At 39.7% G+C, this 21,722-nt stretch overlaps 1 protein-coding gene across 1 annotated transcript in view; it reads left to right on the plus strand.

The window, feature by feature from the left end:
- The window catches only part of GABRB1 (gamma-aminobutyric acid type A receptor subunit beta1), a 379,682-nt gene extending 359,746 nt beyond the window's left edge, over positions 1-19,936 (plus strand). The window contains exons 8-9 of the mRNA XM_025887668.2: positions 1,395-1,639; positions 15,450-19,936. Of these exons, the coding sequence (XP_025743453.1) occupies positions 1,395-1,639; positions 15,450-15,797 (593 nt within the window). The 3' untranslated portion in view covers positions 15,798-19,936. The remainder of the gene's footprint in view (positions 1-1,394; positions 1,640-15,449) is intronic.
- The last annotated feature ends 1,786 nt before the right edge of the window (positions 19,937-21,722 follow it).

Consider the following 21,722-nt stretch of genomic DNA (forward strand, 5'->3'; position numbering starts at 1 on the left):
ATTTTAACTTTCTGTATGGTAATCCTGACTTCCTATTTTATCTGTTCTCCTAAAAGTTAAATAGTCAAGTCAGGGATTTTATCTAGAATAATCCGATGGACAAATGAGTGCTAAACTCTTTTTTTCCCCTTTTCATTTTCTACTTCCCATTCTCTTTGCCAGCTCTCCTTTGTCTTTAACATTCATTTTAACATTTCCTGTCTTTATTTTTAAGGACTCTCATCAAATTTCAGGTTTTATCTTCTCCTCTCTTTGCTTTTATTTTAAATGCCTTTGTTTAACACCTCCTTGCTTTTTTGCCCCTAGCTAGGTGATCTACAGCAAAATAGCTAATCTCAGAGTTTCTGTTTATTCAGCTATACCTACCCTATCATACTCAGCAAGCTGTTATGACAGCCATATAAGATAATGCATAACGGTGTTTAAAACTGTAATATGCTATAAAAATGTGTAATATTAGTATTGCAGCATGAATTATCTACATTAGGTAACAACTTCCTTTTCACTTCTTGTTATTCTCAATTACATTTCATCATCACCATCAACACCAAATATTTATTAGGCAGCCATGCAAACATTATATGATTAAGAAAGCTGTTTTTAACAAAGTAGACAAAACAGAATTTTCCTTTTGAAAGTTTACAGTCTTAACCTTCTTCACAAATCCAAGCTGAATTTTTCTGGAAGTCTTTTCTTGATTCCAGGGAACTAATTCATTCTTGACTCTCGAATCAAGAAGTAGAGGTAATATTTGAAAAACCAAAGCAACAAGATTATATCTAAAAATGACATAAATCAAGTACTTGATGCAAATCATGAACTTTCTTACATATTTCTTCTTTTAGGATTGTCTCACTATGAATGATATATTATCAGTGTAATAATGTGTAATACTGACCTTGTGGCCTGGGTGTGTTCTAGATATACGGAATGAAGTAGCTCTCCTCAAACTGGTCACCAACTTTCAGTTTGGTAGTGGCTGTTGTGGGCATTAATATCACAAGAACAGATTTAGTAGGAAAATGAGGGAGATGCTGAGAGAAGGAAGATGTGGTATCTAACAGAACAAGGGACATTTTGACAATAGACAGTAAGCATATCAATAGGATTTTGATCTGCCTTTCCATTTACTTTTCTTTTTCATATGTGCATTATTTTTTTTTAAATGTTTTCCAGTCCTCCATTAATGGTACACCCTGTTTTATGATTTGTTCATGGACTGTATGGGGAGCCTGAAACTTTGTCTTTCAAAATGTCTACTCTTTCGCCCAGTGGTTTATGGCATTACTGACATCATTCTGGGGCACCTATAAGGGAACTGCATCTGTCTTCTCAGTCTTTAAAGGGCAGCTTAATAAGTGCATTCAGCTAAGCTGTGTCTTTCTGTTTAATAGGAATCACCACCGTGCTGACAATGACAACCATCAGCACTCACCTCAGGGAGACCTTGCCAAAGATCCCTTATGTCAAAGCGATTGATATTTACCTGATGGGTTGCTTTGTGTTTGTGTTCCTGGCTCTGCTGGAATATGCCTTTGTAAATTACATCTTCTTTGGAAAAGGCCCTCAGAAAAAGGGAGCTAGCAAACAAGACCAGAGCGCCAATGAGAAGAACAAACTGGAGATGAATAAAGTTCAGGTAATGTATCAAATATTCCCAACAATATTCTTCCAAAATTCATCAGCAGCATGGTGCTCAAGACTCCCATAACAGGAAAAAAAAAGTAATTAATCTTCAATATGGCTCAAACACCACTCACTTTTACATATTTGAGAACTGAGGATTGAAGAAGTTAGGTTGAAGTTAACATAGATTAATAACATACCTGGGCCTGAAACAACCCAAGTCCATTATCCTGGGTGGAATAAATTAAAATTAATGCCTTTTTTATTCTTTGAGAACATCTCTTTATCCTCTACTTTTATGCTACGTTTCACTGAAATCAAATTAAAATTATGTACATTGAAATACTGTATCTACTATAAATTGTTTTCAAGATGGCATAAAGGATAACTATAACTATATAGTTACAAAATTCTATGCGGAAGTTTAATGCCAGATATGCTTGATAAATAAATGAGAGAACTAAAGTGAATCAATTCTGTACTAAGTGGAAATAAAGAAATATGGCCCAGTGGTTACAACCACAGACTGGAATGAAACTGCTTGAGTTTGATTCCCAGCTCTGCTTCTTACTGACTTTATAACGTCAGGCAAATCAACCTATGTGACTCCTCATGTTACCTCTGTTCTCAGGTCATCATCCATAAAACAGAGATTATTATAGTATACCTACCTCACAGAGTTGTTATAAGGACTAGATGAGTTTTTTAAAGCCTAATATTTATAACAATACCTGGAACATAGTGAGTGCTCATTATCACTATAGCTAGCCAGCTCTTATCATTATATATAAGACAGTGTCACTATTTTTCTTTTGCTTTTCATTGGTAGATCTTATGACCTGTGCTTTTGCTGGGTGGAATTAATTAATATTAATGCCTTTTTTATTCTTTGAGAACATCCCTTTAGCCTCTACTTTTATGCTATGTTTCACTGAAATCAAATTAAAATTATGTACATTGAAATACTATATCTACTATAAATTCTTTTCAAGATGGCACACAGGATGACAACTCAAATATTCACTCGTTTGGCCACTGTTCTGAGCATTGGGAATACTTCTCTGAAGGAGACAAATTTCCTGGCTCTCACAGAGTTTAGATTCTACTGTGGGAAGACAGGCAATAAACATATGTGTTTACACACATATTAAGAGGATAATTTCAAGTTGTAGTAAGTGCTATGAAGAAAGTAAAACAGAGTGATGGGTAAGTGAATCATTTGGATTAGATTCAAGGGAACAAGGAACAAAGAGCAGGTGATCAGGAAGACCTCTCTGAGACGTTACCACTCGGTCTGAGACCTAAGTGATGAGCAGCAGTAACCATGCCATGACCATTTCAGGCAGAGGAAATGACAAGTGACAGAGACTCTGAGGAAGGAATTTCTTGATGTGGGAAAGTACCAAGAGAAGACTAGTGTAGCAAGGGCATAGCAAGTGAGGGAGGAAATGTAGTATGAGAGGTGGTTGGAGAATTAGGCAGAAGCCAAACTATAAATCTTCGAGATGTATCTTCATGCTTTTTAGTGGGATCCCAAAACTGGACAAACACTGTCAGGTAACTAGAAAATTATAGGCAAAATACCAAACAGATTCGGCCAAATGGTCAAAATCTGAAGTGACTCTTTCAAATAAATTTTTACTCTTATGTGAAATATTATGCTGGATTCTGTGGGAGAAGGAGGAAGCGTGATACTTGCCCTCAAGAATCTCCTGATCTTTCTGGGAAAGAAAATTATACTTATAGGAGGCAATTAGATCATAAAATGAAACAGGACAGCACCTACCTTGAGGAGCATATCTGAAAGGAAAAGGCTTCCCATTGTCTGATTGTAACCATACCAGCCTTAAAAGTATGTTTAGCAGAAGTTTTTAAGACTCCTCATTTCTGTTCCCATTCCTAGCTCAGTTGCCTTCTAAACCAAAGCTGGTCCTCTGCATGGCTTGGAATGTGTGTTAATTGATATATCATGGAGGAAAGGCCTACATCAATAAAATAGCATAGGTTCACTGGTAGGAAAATCCAAAGATATGAACTGGATGGGCACTCAAAGCAAGTAGAATTTGGAAAGGTAACAAGGAGAAAAGAGGGTCTTTCAATCAGCTAGGAAAGCAATGTTCTCGAGAAAGGTGATTAAATGGAAAGCTCAAGCAAACTGAAATCAATTCATTCAGATCATTTAAAAAGAGCATAAAACAAACTTTAACCAAACTCTTTGGCTATTGCCTTGATTCTACCCCAGGATATCAAAGAACTTTTCTAAGGTGCTATGGGACAAATAAAGGCAAAAGGAAAGCCTTGTATGTCATATCATACCTAGATGTATAATATATATTGCTCTGGAATATAAATGAGTAAAATGTGTCCGTCTAACTGATCTTTATTTCATAAGCAGGCTGTTTGAGTAACATTGGGCTCAAACATAGTAAGATTTCACTGGATCTCAAATCAGGAAACTTTTAGTCCAAAAGAACTGGTATTTTAAATTTTAATCCCAGTAGAAAGCATAGAAAAATCCAACAATTGTCAGGAGATGAAACACTTAAAGAAGATAACTAGACTAAAAACTCCACAACTGCTTTTCACAGAAACACAAATAGACAAAATTATGCCAAAGTTAATAAACAAATCATGTTAAGATATGAAAAAGCAGTATATATTGGTCTAACCCTCCTGTGGATTAAAAATTATAAACCTTGAGCAAAAATTTATTAAAATCCGCTCGAAGAGATAAGAGAGTAACTGAAAACAAGCAAAAACCAAAAGAGAATCAACCCTCAAAGGAAGGGAATGACACTGTGTGAAATCTCTATACATCTTTGCCCTGAGGCCTCTCCCCAGTCTGGGGGATGTGGGACAGCAGCACTTCAGAAAAAAACAAAACAAAAATACAAAAAACTACAGTTGTATTGGTCTGTTGAGTCAGAACATGGAGTTTGATACTTCCAGAGTTCCTAAAAATCTTGGAAAGAATTGAGCCACAAGAGAAATTCAGAATGAATATAAACTTCCCACAAATCCGTGGTTGATCCCTGAACTACAAATGTACAAAATGCTAAGAAGTCTGGAAAGGAAAAATAGTTGAAAGGCTGAAAAAGAACAAAAATAAGGGATTCTCTTTGAGTTAAGGAAAAACTAAAATAGACTCACCCTAACTACACATAAAACCAAGTCACTACACATTCCAGGTGACCTATTAGTAATTTAACTGCCCATTAAAACAAAACCCAACATTTGTCAGGGAAAATAACAGAATCTAGAATCTCTATTGTGCATCTTCAACATAGTTAATATGTAATAAAAAATTACTAGGCATGAGAAAAAAACAGGAAAACATTCTCAAGAGAAAAAAATTAGTCATTACAAACAGAATTTCAAAGTCTCAATGTTGGCTTAAAAGATAAGGACCACAATTAATAATAATAACTATAATTAATATATTTAGAAATTCATTGGAAATAGCCAAAAACTGGAAATAACTGAAATATTCTATGATAGGCAAATGGTTAAATAAACTGTAGTATATTCATAATATGGAAGACTAGCCCAGTAAATAGTAATGTACTATTGATACATACAACAACTTGAATGGATCTCAAGGCCATTATGCTGAGTGGGAAAAAAAAGCCCATCATAAAATATTACACGCTGTATGATTCCACTTATATAATATGCCTGAAATAACAAAATTACAGAGACTGAAGAACAGGTTAGTGGTTGCCAGGAGTTAGTGATGGAGAGGAGGATTGAGTGTGATTGATTATAGCACACAGCAGATCTTTGCAGTGATGGAATAGTTCTGTATCTTGCAGTGGTGGTTATGTGAATCTTCACATGTAATAGAATTACATAGAACTAGACACACAAACACCAATATCCGTTTCCTGGGTAATATTGTACAATAGTTAAATAAGATACAGTCAATGAGAGAAACTGGGTGAAGGGTATATGGGACATCTTTGTGCTATCTTTGTAACTTTCTAGGAATCTACAATAATTTTTTTTAAGATTTTATTTATTTATTTGACAGAGAGAGACACAGCGAGAGAGGGAACACAAGCAGGGGGAGTGCGAGACGAAGAAGCAGGCTTCCCGCGGAGCAGGGACCCCGATGTGGGGCTGGATCGCAGGGCCCTGGGACCATAACCCAAGCCGAAGGCAGATGGTTAATGACTGAGCCACTCAGGCACCCCAAAAACTACAATAATTTCAAAATAAAAAGTTTAAAATAAAGTCCATAGGAAGAGATTAATATAATATATGAAGAGATGCAGAGTTTCAGAAAAAGATTTGAAACTATGGAAAAGAACCAATGGAAATCATAGAATTGAAAAATGCATTAGATGGATTAGCATCAGATTTTATATAACAGAAGAAAGGATTAAAAAACAAGAAGAATAGGGCGCCTGGGTAGCTCAGTGTGTTAAGCATCTGACTCTTGATTTTGGCTCAGGTCATGATCTCAGGGTCATGAGAACAAGTCCCATTCTGGGCTCTGCGCTGAGCATGGAACCTTCTTAAGATTTTCTCTCTCTCCCTCTGTCCCTACACCCACCACGTGTGCATACTCTTTCTCCCTCTCTAAAAAAAAAAAAAAAAAAGAAGAAGAAGAAGAAGAAGAAGAAATGATTAGTGGAATTAAAGGTAATATTGACCATCTCTCAAGTTTTTCATTGCACTAGTTCTTGTCATAAATGTTACTACCTCAAGGATGCCTTAACTGACCACCCCCCCCAACTGTTAGTTTATATTTTGTACCATTGTTCTTTGTCCTCACCACATCCTGTGCTTTTCCACCATAGGATTTACCACAATAGTGAATACATGTTTACTTAATTATTTTTTAATGTCTATCTCTCTATTAAACTGCAAGTTTCCCAAGGATTAGCATCGAGGTCCTTGTCTATTATGTTTATTGCTCTTTACTCAGTGGCTAGAACAGAGAAAAAAACAAATATTTGTTGAATGAATAAGTTCTAGAGAACCCTTCTCCATTCAGGATGAGTTCTTAGATACCACCCAAGTTATTGAATGTTACATCATAATGTTTTATAAAACCCTTACATATTCATAATAAGTAAGAAAAAGACTATCTGTAGTTCACTCTAGCTTCTGCTCCAAACTTTCTTACTGTTTCTATCACTCCGATTTTTAATATTTTTAAAGCATGATTTTTATCAATCTCCACTATTTTTCTGAATCACAGTGTCCTATAACAGCAGATAGATATGATCTTCAATAACAAAGCAAGTGTTTTACTTCATCTGTTCAGTGTATTATCTCCAGCAGTTAAGATAATAACGCCACCTGTGTGGTATTTAAGAAAGCTACCCCCTGGTTAAATTTCAAAAATAGAAAACGATATTAGATTTTTCCTTTCATATAATATTTGGATGATCCTCCCCTTTCCTTTTAGATACTTGTAAACAGTTGAATTCAAATGATATATGTGCTATGGTCCCAGACAATTTTCATTTGAGGGACCCTAATATTTGCCTTGGTACTATAGAGCACAGTGTGGCATCATTCATTTATTACACATTAATTTTGATAGCTGTGGTTGGGCTGTCATGTCAGGGGTTATTTGTACTGAAGCTTCAGAAGGGCTTGCTTTGCCTTGATTTATATTTCCACCAGCTGCACTGAAGCATCTTTTTATAGGAGTACAGATGCTGAATCCAGACATTAGGAGAGTTTCAACCTCCAAGGTGATAAAGACTGTAGATTCATGAACCCCTCAGGCATCATTTGAAACTAGAGGTGGTATTTAGAGTTTGAAAGATAGATTTCCCAGTATAAGTAGGCTGTAAGTAAGCTACTTCTGAGCCATTTTTACACTAACCTGGAATATACATGGTTGTGTCAGTTGGCGACATGCCTGCCCATTTGCAAATAAATCCACCTAAGGTGGAATGGTTGCATGGGCAGTCTGTAATCAGATACTGATTCAAAATCATTTGAAGTCATGGGGGACATCAGTGAGATCTGCCAAAAATTCACACCAAATGTGCTGTTGTAACCCCAACAGTTAAGAAATAGAATTTCCCTTCAGAATCAGATATTGATACTGTAATCTGGCCTCTTTTCTCTTATTCTTATTCTCTGTGGTGTGTCATCTACAGTTTCAGACACTTTTAGACATCTGCACTTTCAGACAACTTTCTAAATGGAAATCAGCTCTGTTACTGTGATTAATTCCAGGATACATAATGCATGTGAAAACAGACATCCTAAAGGTCAACAGCTCTTTCCTTAAAACTAGCTTGAAACAGATGGATACCTACATTAGCCTTTGAGCCTGGGACCTACCCAACTTCGCTGCCTTGTCCTCGGGCCAACTAGGACACCTCTCTCAGCCTTTGATGAAATTTTAACATTTCTCACTTAGCATCTTGGATTTTGGAGAAATTCAGGCAGGACCTTTGATGTCTAATGACAGCCTGTGTTAGCAGTTCATGAGCTTCTTCAGCCCTCAAATCCCTGCCCAAATCTGGCTCAGTTCCATGCTTTGTTCTCCAGTCTTGACTTAATGTAGCTAATCTCTAGATGCTTCAACAGTCTAATTTTCCTCTCCAGGAATCTCCAAATCAGTCTCCCTTTCTCCCTCTTTCTCCCTCTCTTTTTCTCTCTCTCTCGTTTTCTCTCTTGCATCTAGTGTCCATTTACTTCTATATCCAAACAGCTAGAATTCTTTTGTAAATGAGAAAGAAATTGAATTTACTTAATCAGCTTAAGAAAAAGTTGGGGGGTTTTTTTGGCACACATAAATGGAAAATCCATGAATGGTTCTAATTTCACATGTGGCTATATCCAGATACTTAAACAATGTAATCAGAAAGCATCTCTCTTCATCTCTTCACTCTGCTTTTCTTTATATTGGCTTTACTTTGAGTAGACCCTTCCCTCGTGATAGTTCCAAAATGCCTAAGTTCATATATTCAAAGCTTTACAACCCTAACCCAAAAGTACTGTCTTATAAGCAAGAGTTACAACAACAACAAAAAAGTCTTAGGATTGAATCTTTTGGATCAACTTGAGTCATATTCTCATGCAGAAATCAATCTCTCTGACCAGGAAGATGGAAAACACTAGATGTCCAGGTCTGGGTCACATGCCCATCCCTGGAGCCTCGAAGATGCACTTAGGCCTACCTCAACCACATGCACCAAGGAATGTCAGGTAATGTTATCAGAAGAAGGTGGCATGGAATCAGACAGGTCAAACCAATAGGTATCCACCATAATCCACCTTCGACTCTGCCTGAAGGAAAATATCCATACTCCTTAACATGGGATCCAGCACCCACTGTGATGCCATTCTGCTTTCCTCTTCTGCTTCATTCTCCTCCCTCTCCCCTTCACCAACACACTCTTTGTTCCAGAAGTACAACTCACAGTTTTCCCAGATTGCCATGTTTTCACTCTTCAGTAACTTTGGCTTGTTTCCCAGAATTCACCTCTTGACTGACGTCTTCCCTCACTCGTCAGGCTAAGTTGATGCTCTTCCTACAGCTTTCCACTGCACACTATGCATACTTTATTTTTTAATTTGAAAAATATTTAATATTTAACTTTAACAAGTATTTAATGAGGGCACACTATGGGAATACCCTCTGTGCACTGGGTATAGTCAGCAATGAATGAATAAAACAAAACCTTTCATTTGGATGAGAGAGAAAGACAATGAATATCATATACACAAATATATCACACCCAAACAATGAACAGGACACCCACAAACACACGTACAATGCCAGATAATAATAAATGCTATAAAGAAAAACAGACTAGGCCTTGAAAACAGACACTGTATCTTCCACTTTCGGTATTCCAATGCCTGTCATAGAGCCTGGCACAAATCAGGCACTTAAATGACTTTTAAAATAAGTGAACTAATGAATTAATGAATTAATTACAAAACCAAGCAGGATGCTCTTTTTTTAAGATTTTATTTATTTATTTGACAGAGAGATAGATAGAAGAGCACAAGCAGAGGGAATGGCAGAGGGAGAGGGAGAAGCAGGCTCTGCACTGAGCAGGGAGCCCGATGAGGGACTTGATCCCAGGACCCTGGGATCATGACCTAAGCCGAAGGCAGACGCTTAACCATCTGAGCCACCCAGGCGCCCCAAGCAGGATGCTATTAAAATTCATGTGTAACTGGAAACTTTTTTCCTATTATATTCCTAGTGTCATAAAAACAAAATTTTTAAGCCTCTCCTAAAGTGAGAACTGTTTGGTACTTTTCAAAATTTAAAAATATATATAATAAATATTTTCTAATGAAGGACATTTATTTTGCTTAGGAATAGTCCGTGGTAACAATAGGTGTGTATTATTAATAGATTGCTTTCAACCTGCACTGATAATTTTTTTTTTTTTTAGCGAGAGAGTCAGAGGTGGGAGGAGAAGCAGAGGGAGGAAGAGAACCTTAAGCAGGCTCCGTGCCCAGAACAGAGCCTGACACGACGCAGGGCTGCACAGGACTCAATCCCAGACCCTGAGATCATGACCTGAGCCAAAATCCAGAGTCAAACTCTTAACTGACTGAGCCACCCAGGCACCCCGATACTTTTCTCAGCAATTCCTTCTCCTGAAATCTCTATATTAGAATGTAAAGTGATTGATAACTCCACTCTGCCTTTACTTCATAACATTCTCCAGTTGGGAGGAATAAAATCTAGAAGTGCATTGTTGATTATCTTAGGAAACCACAGCTCTTACAGTAAGAAGATCATACCCAATGTGATACAGTAACCAGGACTTATCCACAGAAGTGTAGTATTCCACAAACCCCAAGACATTCACAAGCACATTAACATCACACATTTTAAATATCTCCTTTTCAACTATGTGAAAAGTAATGATTTCTCTGACCAAAATCCCTCTTTTAAATCTTTTTTTTTTTAAAGATTTTATTTATTTGTCAGAGAGAGAGTACAAGCAGGGGGAGCAGAAGGCAGAAGGAGAAGCAAGCTCCCCACTGAGCAGGGAGCCTGATGCGGGACTCGATCTCAGAACCCTGAGATCATGACCTGAGCCGAAGGCAGATGCTTAACCGACTGAGCCACCCAGGCGTCCCCCAAATCCCTCTTTTATTTACCTGAAGAGCAAAACATTACTGAAGAAATTTGGGATGAATATTTTAAGGGGATTCACTGAAGATGAATCCAAAAAATGGCCTTTGTTTGCATCATTCAGAGTTCAATGAATTTGCTGATTATAATGCATTTTATATTTAATTGTAAAAAGCACTCATCTCAAATATTGGGACTCCCTAAGCCCATGTATAAAACGCTCCTATGTATAAAATAGTTCCTGTTTTCTTGTTTCTATCATTCTCTCCTCAAAGCTCAATGAACTCCCACTCACATCAGCTTAAGAAATTACTCCCCAACCTTCATGTTATGTTATCTCTCAGGCTTGAACGGTGCATATTTGTAATTCATTCTTACCTGTCTGAAATCAGTTAACTGCTTTATGGATTTTTAGGTACACCAGTATCAGCTAGGACCCTTGCAATGCCTGTGTAAAATGCAGACTGGGAAGACCTTAATTTATTTATTTTTTTTAAGATTTTATTTATTTATTTATTTGACAGAGAGAGACACAGCAAGAGAGGGAACACAAGCAGGGGGAGTGGGAGAGGGAGAAGCAGGCTTCCCGCCGAGCAGGGAGCCCGATGCTGGGCTCAATCCCAGGACCCTGGAATCATGACCTGAGCCGGAGGCAGACGCTTAACAACTGAGCCACGCAGGCGCCCCGGGAAGACCTTAATTTAGAATGAAATGAGCTCAAACCTTTATTTCTAACAAGCTTCCCAATAAATTCAGATGCCCGATAATGTCTGAGAACTACTACCCTAGAGATTCTAGCCACTTACGTGTCCTTGGCCATTGAAACACAACAGAATTCAGACAGACGACTCCACGTCTGAGTGTCAGAGTTCCTCACTGTACAGACATTTACTCAGGTGCTCTGGCACAGCATCAGCCTCTTTTCCGGGAGTGCGCAGGCGATATACAGTGATGAATAGTAACAGTAATGAAAGAGCAGCTGCTCTCCTGGAGCTTACATCTCAGTTGAATAACAAATGTGTAAATAAATACATGATATAATGGCAAATGATGATAATTATGGTGAAGAAAATGGTGAGGAGGTAGGCAGGTAACCACCTGAGGAGGATCATTCCAGGAGAGAGGAACAGCAGGTGAAAATGCCTTGAGGACTTAGGAGCATCAGGGACCAGCCAACAAAAGACCAGTGTGAGCAGAGGGCTCCAGAGCAGAGTGGTAGGAACTGAGGGCAGAGGTCCCTGAAGGACTTCAAACCACGGGGTGCTTTGCAGATTTGGATGAGAAATCTGATTTTGTTCTTTGTCTTGGGAAGTAGCTAGATTTAAACAGGGGAGACCTGGTCTGGTTTACATTTTTTAAGTATTACTCCAGCTGCTATGTAGAGAAAAGACCACCAGGCTTCCTTCCTGGAAAGAGGAAGATCAATTATGCAGTAAGACATGATGATGGGGAAAAGTGGTCAGAATCAGAATGCGTTCAAAAGTAAAGCCATTTGGATCTGCTCATACACTGAATGGGAGAAACGAGGCAAAGAAAGGGATCCAGGAGAAATTCCTCTACCTGAGTAATGTTCTGGAAAATTGCCACTTGTTTCATTTATCTCTTTTTCCTTCTTTATGTCCTAAATAATAGAGTGCAGATTTGCCTATATTTATGTAGGTTTGTGCTTAATCTTCGATAGCGTCTTGAAACGACAATGAAGTTTCTGCTTCTACCACTGGTTGTCAGGACATGGCAAAGAGACACACAAATCATCTCCAGCAAAGCTTCCCATTCCGCCCCCCGCCCCCGCCCCCCACCACCACCAAACCAAAAGGTTTCAGGAATTTGAGATGAAGGGATTGCCATTTGGCAGCCCTGGTGAGAGCTAATGACTGGCAGCGACAGCGTGAGACGTGGTACATTCTTTGAGCAGGACAGGCAGATGTGAGTCGTGGCTCTGTGGTTCTCTGCTCCTTTCAGGTGAAGGCAGCCGTTTGCACCGGATACCCTCAATTAAATAGATTGTGGGCTTCTGAAAGACATCTCCTTCTGCGGTGAACTTCACTTCACTTGGATTCCTGTGCTGTACTTCAGAACCACTCAGTAAATGTGAATCTAATTGAATTGGCTAGCAAGAAGGAAATAACTTTCTGTTTGCAAAGTAGATTGAGCCCAGAGGTATTTCTCAACAGGGCTTTAAAACTGACACTGAAAACAAGATTATATTTTATTCCAATTACACTGAAATGAGTTCTGCTATATTTACATACGGAAAATATCCAGAACAGTTCAATTCAGTGAACTTGATTTTGCGCGCGTGCGCGCACACACACACACACACACACACACACACACACACACACCCCTCCCGGACACCTAGCACTGTGCCTGGCACATAATAAGTACTCAATATCATCTGCAGAGAGAGAGAGAGAGAGAGAGAGAGAGAGAGACAGGAAGAGAGAGAGACGAAGTTGGTTTTTGAAGTTACTATAATCAGGGAAGGTACACAGGTACACACCATAAGCAGGATTTCAACTGAGCCTTAAAGAAAATATATTGATTAACATGCAAAACCCAGGAAGGAAAGTTATATTTAAGGCAAAGAATATCCTGTATTTTAATCCCAAATCGAGCACTTTTTCTTTGTTTAATCGCAGGCCATTTACTTAAGCTCTCTGAATTTCTATTTCGCTGCTTGCTGAACTAGGATAATATTATATATTTCATAGTGTTGTTATAAGAAATAAGTGAGATAAATTATGTAGTAGGATTCAACAAATAGTAGGTATTAACAACAACAAAAATTAATATTAACTCCCTGAATAAAGAAGCCAGTAGAAGTGCCGGTGAGGGCATAATGGGTAGCTCCATTAGGCTAGAGCCACACGCTTTCCAGAGGGAAATGACAGATGGCAGTAGAGGGAGAGGCCGGATTTAGTCACCATCTCTCTCTCCGACTACCTCTAAGCTTAAAGCTATCAAATGCATCATTAAATTCACTGCGGGATGTGATGAAGGCCCAGGGCTATGAAGCAGTCCTTTCTCAGTAAAGAGCACGTAGCTTTGAAACAGACAAGACACGGGTAGTACTCTCCGATCTGGCAGCGGAGTAAACGTGATGCAGTTGGCTGTAGCAGGTGATAAACAAGGAATATATACAAAGCAGCTACCATGATGCTAGGCACATGGTGGACACTCAAATCTTCGTTCTCTCATCAGGGATGTACTAGCATCATATCCCGCCACTCTCTCTACCTTTCTTTGCTGTCTTTGCCTCCTCCTATGCTTTATTCAGTCTTTCTAGGTCACCCGTTTCTTTCGTCTGCTTTCCTATACCTTTGGCATTCGAAAGTCTTTACTGAGATTCATTTCATCTGAAAGCCTTTATAGAGCACTTACCGTAATTCAGGCACTGTGCTAATAACACTAGATTCAAACACCGCTGCCCTGTGCTACCCTTGGAAGTACTTCAAACTCATTTGCATGAATGAGCACATCCCCTCAAGGTAAATTAGTTTGCAAAGTGCATCAGCGTGAAGTTAAACAAAGCCACACTGCAGGTCAAATGTGCTCACATCTTCTGTAGTTCCGTAAATGTGTGTGGGCGTAGCATAGACAAAAACCCAGGAAATCTGGGCTAGGCACCACTCAAATGGCAGGAAGCAATCAATAATGGTGGACACAGAAGTCAAAGCATAGCCAGGCATATCTTTTTGACCCCTGAATCCTACTTCTGGCAATTTAGCCTGAGGAAATAATTATGGAGATGCACAAAGATTTATTTAGCTAAAAGATGTCCCTTGCAGGCTTGTTTATATAACACTGCAAAAGTAAAACAAGCCTTAACATCTAAAGAGCAGTCAACCCAATTATGCTTTATCCATATAAGCTGTTAATAAATGATATCACAGAGGAATAATTATTACCATGGTAATAGGACCAGGTACACTATTAACTGACCAAAGCAGATTGCTAAGCAAAATATACCAGGTGAGCCTGTGCTTGTAAGTATATACAAACAGAAAAAAGACAGGAGGGCTGGCAGGATATTAAAAATAATAAAAAATAATGAACTCTAAAGATGAAATTATAAATTTCTACTTCTTTTTGTTTGTTTGTTTCCTGTTTATTTCTAATTTTACATACTTCCATGTGCCACTTTTGAAAAAGTGATTTTGAAAAGTGCCACTTTTGAAAAAGATAAATGAAAAATTGCCAGTTATAAATGATATATTTACAAGTATACATACATATAAATGATGTATGGATGAATAGATAGATGGTAGATTAGACAGATGATAAACAGATGTATGATAAATAAATAAATGGTAGATAACTAGTTGGTAGATTAGATACATAGTAGACTGCATGGGTGGCAGGCAGATAAATGAAGGATGAGACAGACGAGAGATAGATGGTAGATTAGTTAGACAAATAGGTGAGGGATTAAATAGGTAGATAGTAGATTAGATAGATAGATGATGGATTAGATAGAGACAGTTATAGACAGATGATGCTTTAGAGAGAGAGCGAGAGAAACCGACGTAGACAGGTGATGGATTCGATAGATGGGTGGTAGATTAGGTAAATAATGATGAGAGATACAGAGATGACAGGTCATCTTCAAGTCCTGGAGGCCCGCAGAGCAGGACGTGCCGCGGGACAGTCTCTAATGAGCCGCGTGCGGTGTCATCAGCCTACAGGTGAATGAACACAGCCAGTGTCCCGACAGCTGTGCCTGAGCCTGTCCCTTTCTCGTCAGGTCGACGCCCACGGCAACATTCTGCTCAGCACCCTGGAAATCCGGAACGAGACGAGCGGCTCGGAAGTGCTGACGGGCGTGAGCGAGCCCAAGGCCACCAGCATGTACTCGTACGACAGCGCCAGCATCCAGTACCGCAAGCCGCTAAGCAGCCGCGAGGGCTACGGACGCGCGCTGGACCGGCACGGCGCGCACAGCAAGGGGCGCATCCGCCGGCGCGCCTCGCAGCTCAAAGTCAAAATCCCCGACTTGACTGATGTGAATTCCATAGACAAGTGGTCCCGAATGTTCTTCCCCATCACCTTTTCTCTTTTTAACGTCGTTTATTGGCTTTACTACGTACACTAAGGTCTGTCCTAATGGTTCGTAGACTACTCTCCTCTTCTCTTGATTCTTAACCCCACAGCCCGCCCCCGCCCCCAGCAGCAGCGATACTGCTGTGTTTTTTGAGGTAAGAGATTCAGCCATCCAATTGGTTTTAGGTGTTGCATATCAATTTTATTACTGCACCATGTTTACTTCCAAAAACAAAACACACAAACGCACACACAAACGCGCACGCACACACACCAAAAAAACTTATTTTTTTTCCAGTCTACTGTGGTCCAGGTTATCAGCTCTTTCAGAGCTCTATTAATTGCCATGTTTACAGAACACACACACACACACACACACACACACACACACACACACACACACAAACAACACACAAAGAGAGAAGTTAGATAGATAGATCTTTAGCAGTCCTTCCTACCTGCCCTGGATTTTATTGATTTATTTTTCAAATGAGAATGAAGAGGACTTAGCTCTCTGCGCACACTGCTTCCTGGTAAACTGTAACAATTTCATGCTGCCAAAAAACAACACAATTTCCAGGATCTCAGAAGAAAAAACAAAGCCATTGACAAGTTACAGATTTCCAGGAAGAAGGGGGGCGGGGGATAAAAGGAGCCTAGACCAGGAAGGAAGACTCCCCTCCACCCTCAAGTCCCCAAAACTCCCTTGTAGAAGGGGTCCCCGCTCCATGGGACGGGAGGGAGGGATTGAGAAGGGCTGACGGAGGTTGTGCAAAACAAATCTGGCATCTTCACCTTACTATTCAGCTAGGTAGTCTGGAAAAAAACAAAAAACAAAAAAACTGCTTCTTTCTCAGACTTGCAAGCAGATTTAAAACTAGCACTAGAATCCATCCTGGTGGCCACTGAGAACATCTTTCTCTTGTTGAGAATAAGGAGTCTGGGGCAATGGTGATTTCTTTAACTATTCAAATGAGCAGCCCTGAACTCATTTCATTGCCTCTGTGCCCTGAAGCCGTGCCTGCGCTTGACCCCAGGCCCTGCTCCAAAGAGAGTGAGGGAAGAGAAGGGAGGAGGAGGGCTTCCTTAATGGGAGGGTGAGCACTTTTTGCTTGAAAAAAAAGCTTGCCCTTTCCATGAGGAAGGCAAGTCTTATGTGCTGTGAAAAGGGTGCCTGGGCAGTTACCTAAACCGCCAAATCTTGAATCAAATAGTGTATATTTCTTAGCCTTCCAGAGAGCAGCGCCTAATGGTGACAGGCCTTGTTGGACAGACCTCAGCAAGCACCATAGGGCTCTGCTCTCTGAGCTCGGCATTCCAAAGTATGAGATGAATGCTTCAGGAAATGCACATACACCCACTTTGCTGTCATTCTCCTCTGAGGCCAGATTTCTATTTTAAAGAAAAACTTCAAAATAGGAAAACCACAGATAACACCAACAATGACAGAATCACTGGGCCTTCAAACATGTATACCAGCCCCTAAAGTATAGAATGTGTCTGCACTCATGAATCATTGTCATCACTGCTCTGCCTTATCTCTGTTCATGGGTTACTGTGGTCATGAGTCACCGAAGGGGCATCCCTCAGTAGCCCAACACACACTTCTAAACGTGTCCAACCAGCTACAGTTGAGGTTTATCCCATTTTATGTCATTAAAGTCTCATTAATTTTTTTCAGTCTAAGTAGCTAAGAATTCTGTACGTTCATTTGCAAGGTTGAGTGAGACCCTAAAATGACCAACCAGTGATGGAGGCAATTTTGGAATCTGATCCCTGGATGTCAAATAAGGGTTGAGGTAATAGTAAGGATGATTGCATCATTTGATGATCTGGCTTTCTCCCAAAGGCTGTAATGAGGGTCCGTGTTTACAATAGCATCAGCTGCTAGAAACTATAGTCTTAATTGGAAAGATAAGGCCATATTCCTGCTGATGACCCCAAGGGGACAGAGCTTTGAGATACTCTTTTTTAGAGGGCAAGAAGAAAAGAGAACCCCAAAATAAATGAATGGTTATGGCTATAGACAATATACACTAGTAAGAATATAGAAACTGTGCTTTTACTCAATGGTTTCATAAGAAATTAGCAGGGTATGGGGACCAAATTTGCACTTAGGTTTTCAGTTTGCATAATCACAGTTCCCTGGTCAAGACAATGTCCAGCCTCCCGGGATGAAGGGATCCATTTTGCAACTGACCAGTTCTTGGCAGGGAAAGATGCTTTGCCATCATGAAATGCCCAAATAGAATGAAATGTGACCATACCGGTGATTGTGAGGTTAATATTCCCAATGACCATCCAGGACCAATTGTGTATTTAAACACAGGAAGGGAGACTCTTGGCTGTTGCCTAACAGGAATGAATCATTCTGGTGTCAAAGCTCTTTAACAAGCTTTTAAGGATGAAATGCTGAATGAGAAAGGAAGTATCTATAATCTATGCTCCTTAACAAAACAATTTTTCTTTATTCATCTGTTTAGATCGTTCTCCTTGGAAAAGACTGAGGTAATTTATAGTTTTATTATTTTTTTTTATCTTGCCTTAAAAGTCTAAGGAATTTGATGTTTGTCGTTTAGAGGTAAAGCATCTCTGAGAAAAAGAGAACATTTTGAATTCTTCTATCTTAACCTTTGTAAAATGAAAGATTAGTAAGTCTGAATCTACCACCAGGCACAAAATGGTGTCACTGTATGTCCTCCTGGCCTGAAGAAGGGTCACAGCCACAGGATGGTGCAAATCCTATTAAGTGGCTTTGATTTGAGAGGCAATGGTAGCCTGAAAACTGGAGAAGCTGACATATTTCTGGTTCATGACCTCCGTACCCACTTCCTTCTTCCGGACACCTCCCAGCCAAATCCCCTCCTCCTCGGCCCCCACCCACACTCCCTCCAGGCTTAATGGCGCCTGGGAAACATTCCTTCCTTCTCTGCCTCTCTCCTTTTTCTTGCTCTAAATGATGGACATAAAAGTTGTTAGACATTCCTAAGTGCCCTCCCCTTGGTCCCCATTCCTGAAAGATTCAGATCAGGACATTATGGAGGGGTTACTATCTAGGCTATTATCTAGCTCTTCCTGGGTTCTCTTTTTGCCATGAAAATAGCCATAATCTCCTGCATTCCTGAGTGGCAACAGAGGCAGAAGACTGTGTGGACTCACTCTCCTGCGCCACAGTCCTGTCCAGGGCACCCCATGTCCACAGCTCATGAACTGTGACATAAGCTGTGTCATAGGTGTAACCTGTGTAGACCCAGCAGAAACCCCACCTTTCATTTGACAATGATGACTACACACTCATTTTTCCCACTCGTGTTCCTTGGCTTAACACATCAGAGGTGACGTGTGTTACGCTTACCAGCTTTGTGAGGCAGACCCAGGTAAAGACACACTTTGGGCTTAAATTATCCAGGATTATTGCCTCCATCCTCTGTATTGCCAAACAGAAACAGCAGACCGATTGGTGATTCTGCTGACTAAAGGATATGTGTTCCCACATCATATATGCCATCTTTATTATGCATTACAAGCAATGAAAGATCCTGAAAATGCAAAGAGAAAAATGTGGTGCAGAGAATAACGTTTGGTTTATGGATCCAAGGATAGGCTTTCCTTAAGCAAACATTATGTGCAATACACAGAAATGCTGACTAAATTCCATCTTTCCAAAATCAAGGACTCCTTTCTAAATATTCATTTATGAAAGAACTCAATTGAAATTCGCCAAGTGAAACAAACAAAATATATTTATAATGCTAGAAGGAAATGACCTCCAAGATTTCTTACATGGACAATTTTGAATAGTATCTCACCAAAGGGTGATGTCCCCCCCCCCTTCTTTTTCCTAAACAAAAGGTAATCCTATGTCCCAGGAGGGAGGAAAAAGGAATGTACCAGCATTTGTTCGTGTTGGTTCAATCAGTAATTATTGGGATGAGAAAGACAGAAAAATGAACACGTATCTCAGTTTCCTGAAAGCAAACAAAGGAGAACTTGTTAATGGAATGTAGAATATTATGTAAACTTCCTTGTAAATTCTGTACATAGTTCATTGAATTGTTCCCTGTTGCGTGGTGGTCCTCGGCTTTGGGTGGATGTTTGAACAATCCGAGCATTGTAAATAACGTGAGCTTATAAGGCACTTGCTTTTATTCATGAAGTGAAGCAACTAGTGATTTGGGCCCAAACCAGAATCTTTTTCGCTCTTGCTCTTTCTCTGCCATTTTGTGTGCGCGGTTGTGTGACTCTGCCAGGTGTCTCGTGCTCCCTGCCTCATGCCCCCACGGCCACGCAAAGGGACAGTAGCTGCTGAGAAGGCTGCACTCCGGTGGGGCTCAGGATTGGCGCACCAGCAGAGACGGGACCTGTAGCGAACTGCTCCTGGAACCGTGTTGTGAAAAGTAGACGTGTTTTTATCAGTCATTTGTGGCTATTCATTCATATATCGAAATACCAAATTATCCACGCTGTTGAGGGGTCAGGAATGGAAGAGATGTTCAAAATCCACAGGTAATCCAAAGCTTCCTTTGCACCCATAGCTCTAGTTTCTAACTTTTTTTCCTTCCACAATGTTTCCCAGAACTTTTAATAAGAATAGAAGTGAATGGATGGGTTTGATCAGGGTAAACACATGGTCAGACGTCCAAATGATGAGAAGGAGAAAAGGAAGAGACAGCAAATGACATTGAAACACCAACTGGCTGATTCATCCCTCAAAGATGCAGCGGTAACCATGTCAGTGTTTCTAAAAGGTAAAGAGAGATATTGGCAATTAAAGCAAGTATTTTTCAACTAGGGGCCCGGGGTTGTGTTTGGTATGTGCTAGTTAAACTTAGAATCTGATAATTAAATATTTTCACATATATTTCCCCCAAGTCCTGGTATTCTTGAAAAAGACTTCAGAATGGTGGGATATTCAGCCATAAGATGTGTTTTCATGCCAACTGGCAGTCCCAGAGAAGGTGATGGTATCTGCAGAAATTCAGAATATCTTAGCAAGCTGGGACATAGATTGGTTTCTTAGTAACATTTTTAGAGTGCACCATGTCTTTCTTGGGGTTAAGAACTTAGCAAGGCAGGACTTTTTGTACCAGGATTTTATGTACCCGGAGAATCATTTTGGCTCCAAAATGTGCACCTGGAGAATCATTTTGGCTCCAAAATGGGCCAACCAGTGTCCATCAGTAATCAAATAAGAAAAATGCCCTGTAGGAACTAACCAGGTCAGTCAATTTCTAGATCCAGAATACGCTGTGCCTTTACTTTAATCATGCTTTTTCTATATAACAGAAATCAACAAACTGACAGAAACTTAATTGTTAAAGGTTGTAATTTCACAAGCCACATTTGAAAGGAAACCCTTTTAAATAGAAGAATTGCGAACCAGAAAATACTAAGTTCCTAGAAGGGTAAGGATAAAGAGTTTTGAGTTTACTTTTACTTCTCCGATAGCAAGAATTTCCTTATTTGAACGGAAGAGGTCTAACAGTTGTCTGTTTGGTTTTGTTTTTCCTAATCAAAAAGTCTTTGGTACATCAAGGGGGCTCACAGTCATTCCTGATTGGCCCCTAGATACATTGCACATCCTGGAGCAACCAGCTCTCATCACAAAGATTTCAGTAGGAATTCCATGTGGGAAAATTAGGTATATTGTTGAACCAGTTGGAAAGAAACCATTCTTAATAATGACTCTACCTGCATATCCTGTTTTGAAGACAATAGAAAAATAAATCAATAGAAGAGAGGCCAAATAACATTATGCATTTGCCTTAGGTATACAGGGTCATAGATTCACTAGCTTAAAACAGCTCCCGTTAGAAGCCAAAGGATGAATAAAAGCAATCAGTATTGCCATATGGCTTTCACCTCTCCCTGGGTTTTCTTTTGAAGAGAAACAGAAAAGGGGGAACATTTTCCAATATAACTTTTTTATAGGTGAAAATGATTAAAATATGATATGCGTGCGCACCGTGCAGGTTTG

Source organism: Callorhinus ursinus, unplaced genomic scaffold (assembly GCF_003265705.2).
Source record: "Callorhinus ursinus isolate GAN/ISIS: 27379988/994484 unplaced genomic scaffold, GSC_fseal_2.0 scaffold4, whole genome shotgun sequence".
NCBI classification, from domain to species: domain Eukaryota; kingdom Metazoa; phylum Chordata; class Mammalia; order Carnivora; family Otariidae; genus Callorhinus; species Callorhinus ursinus.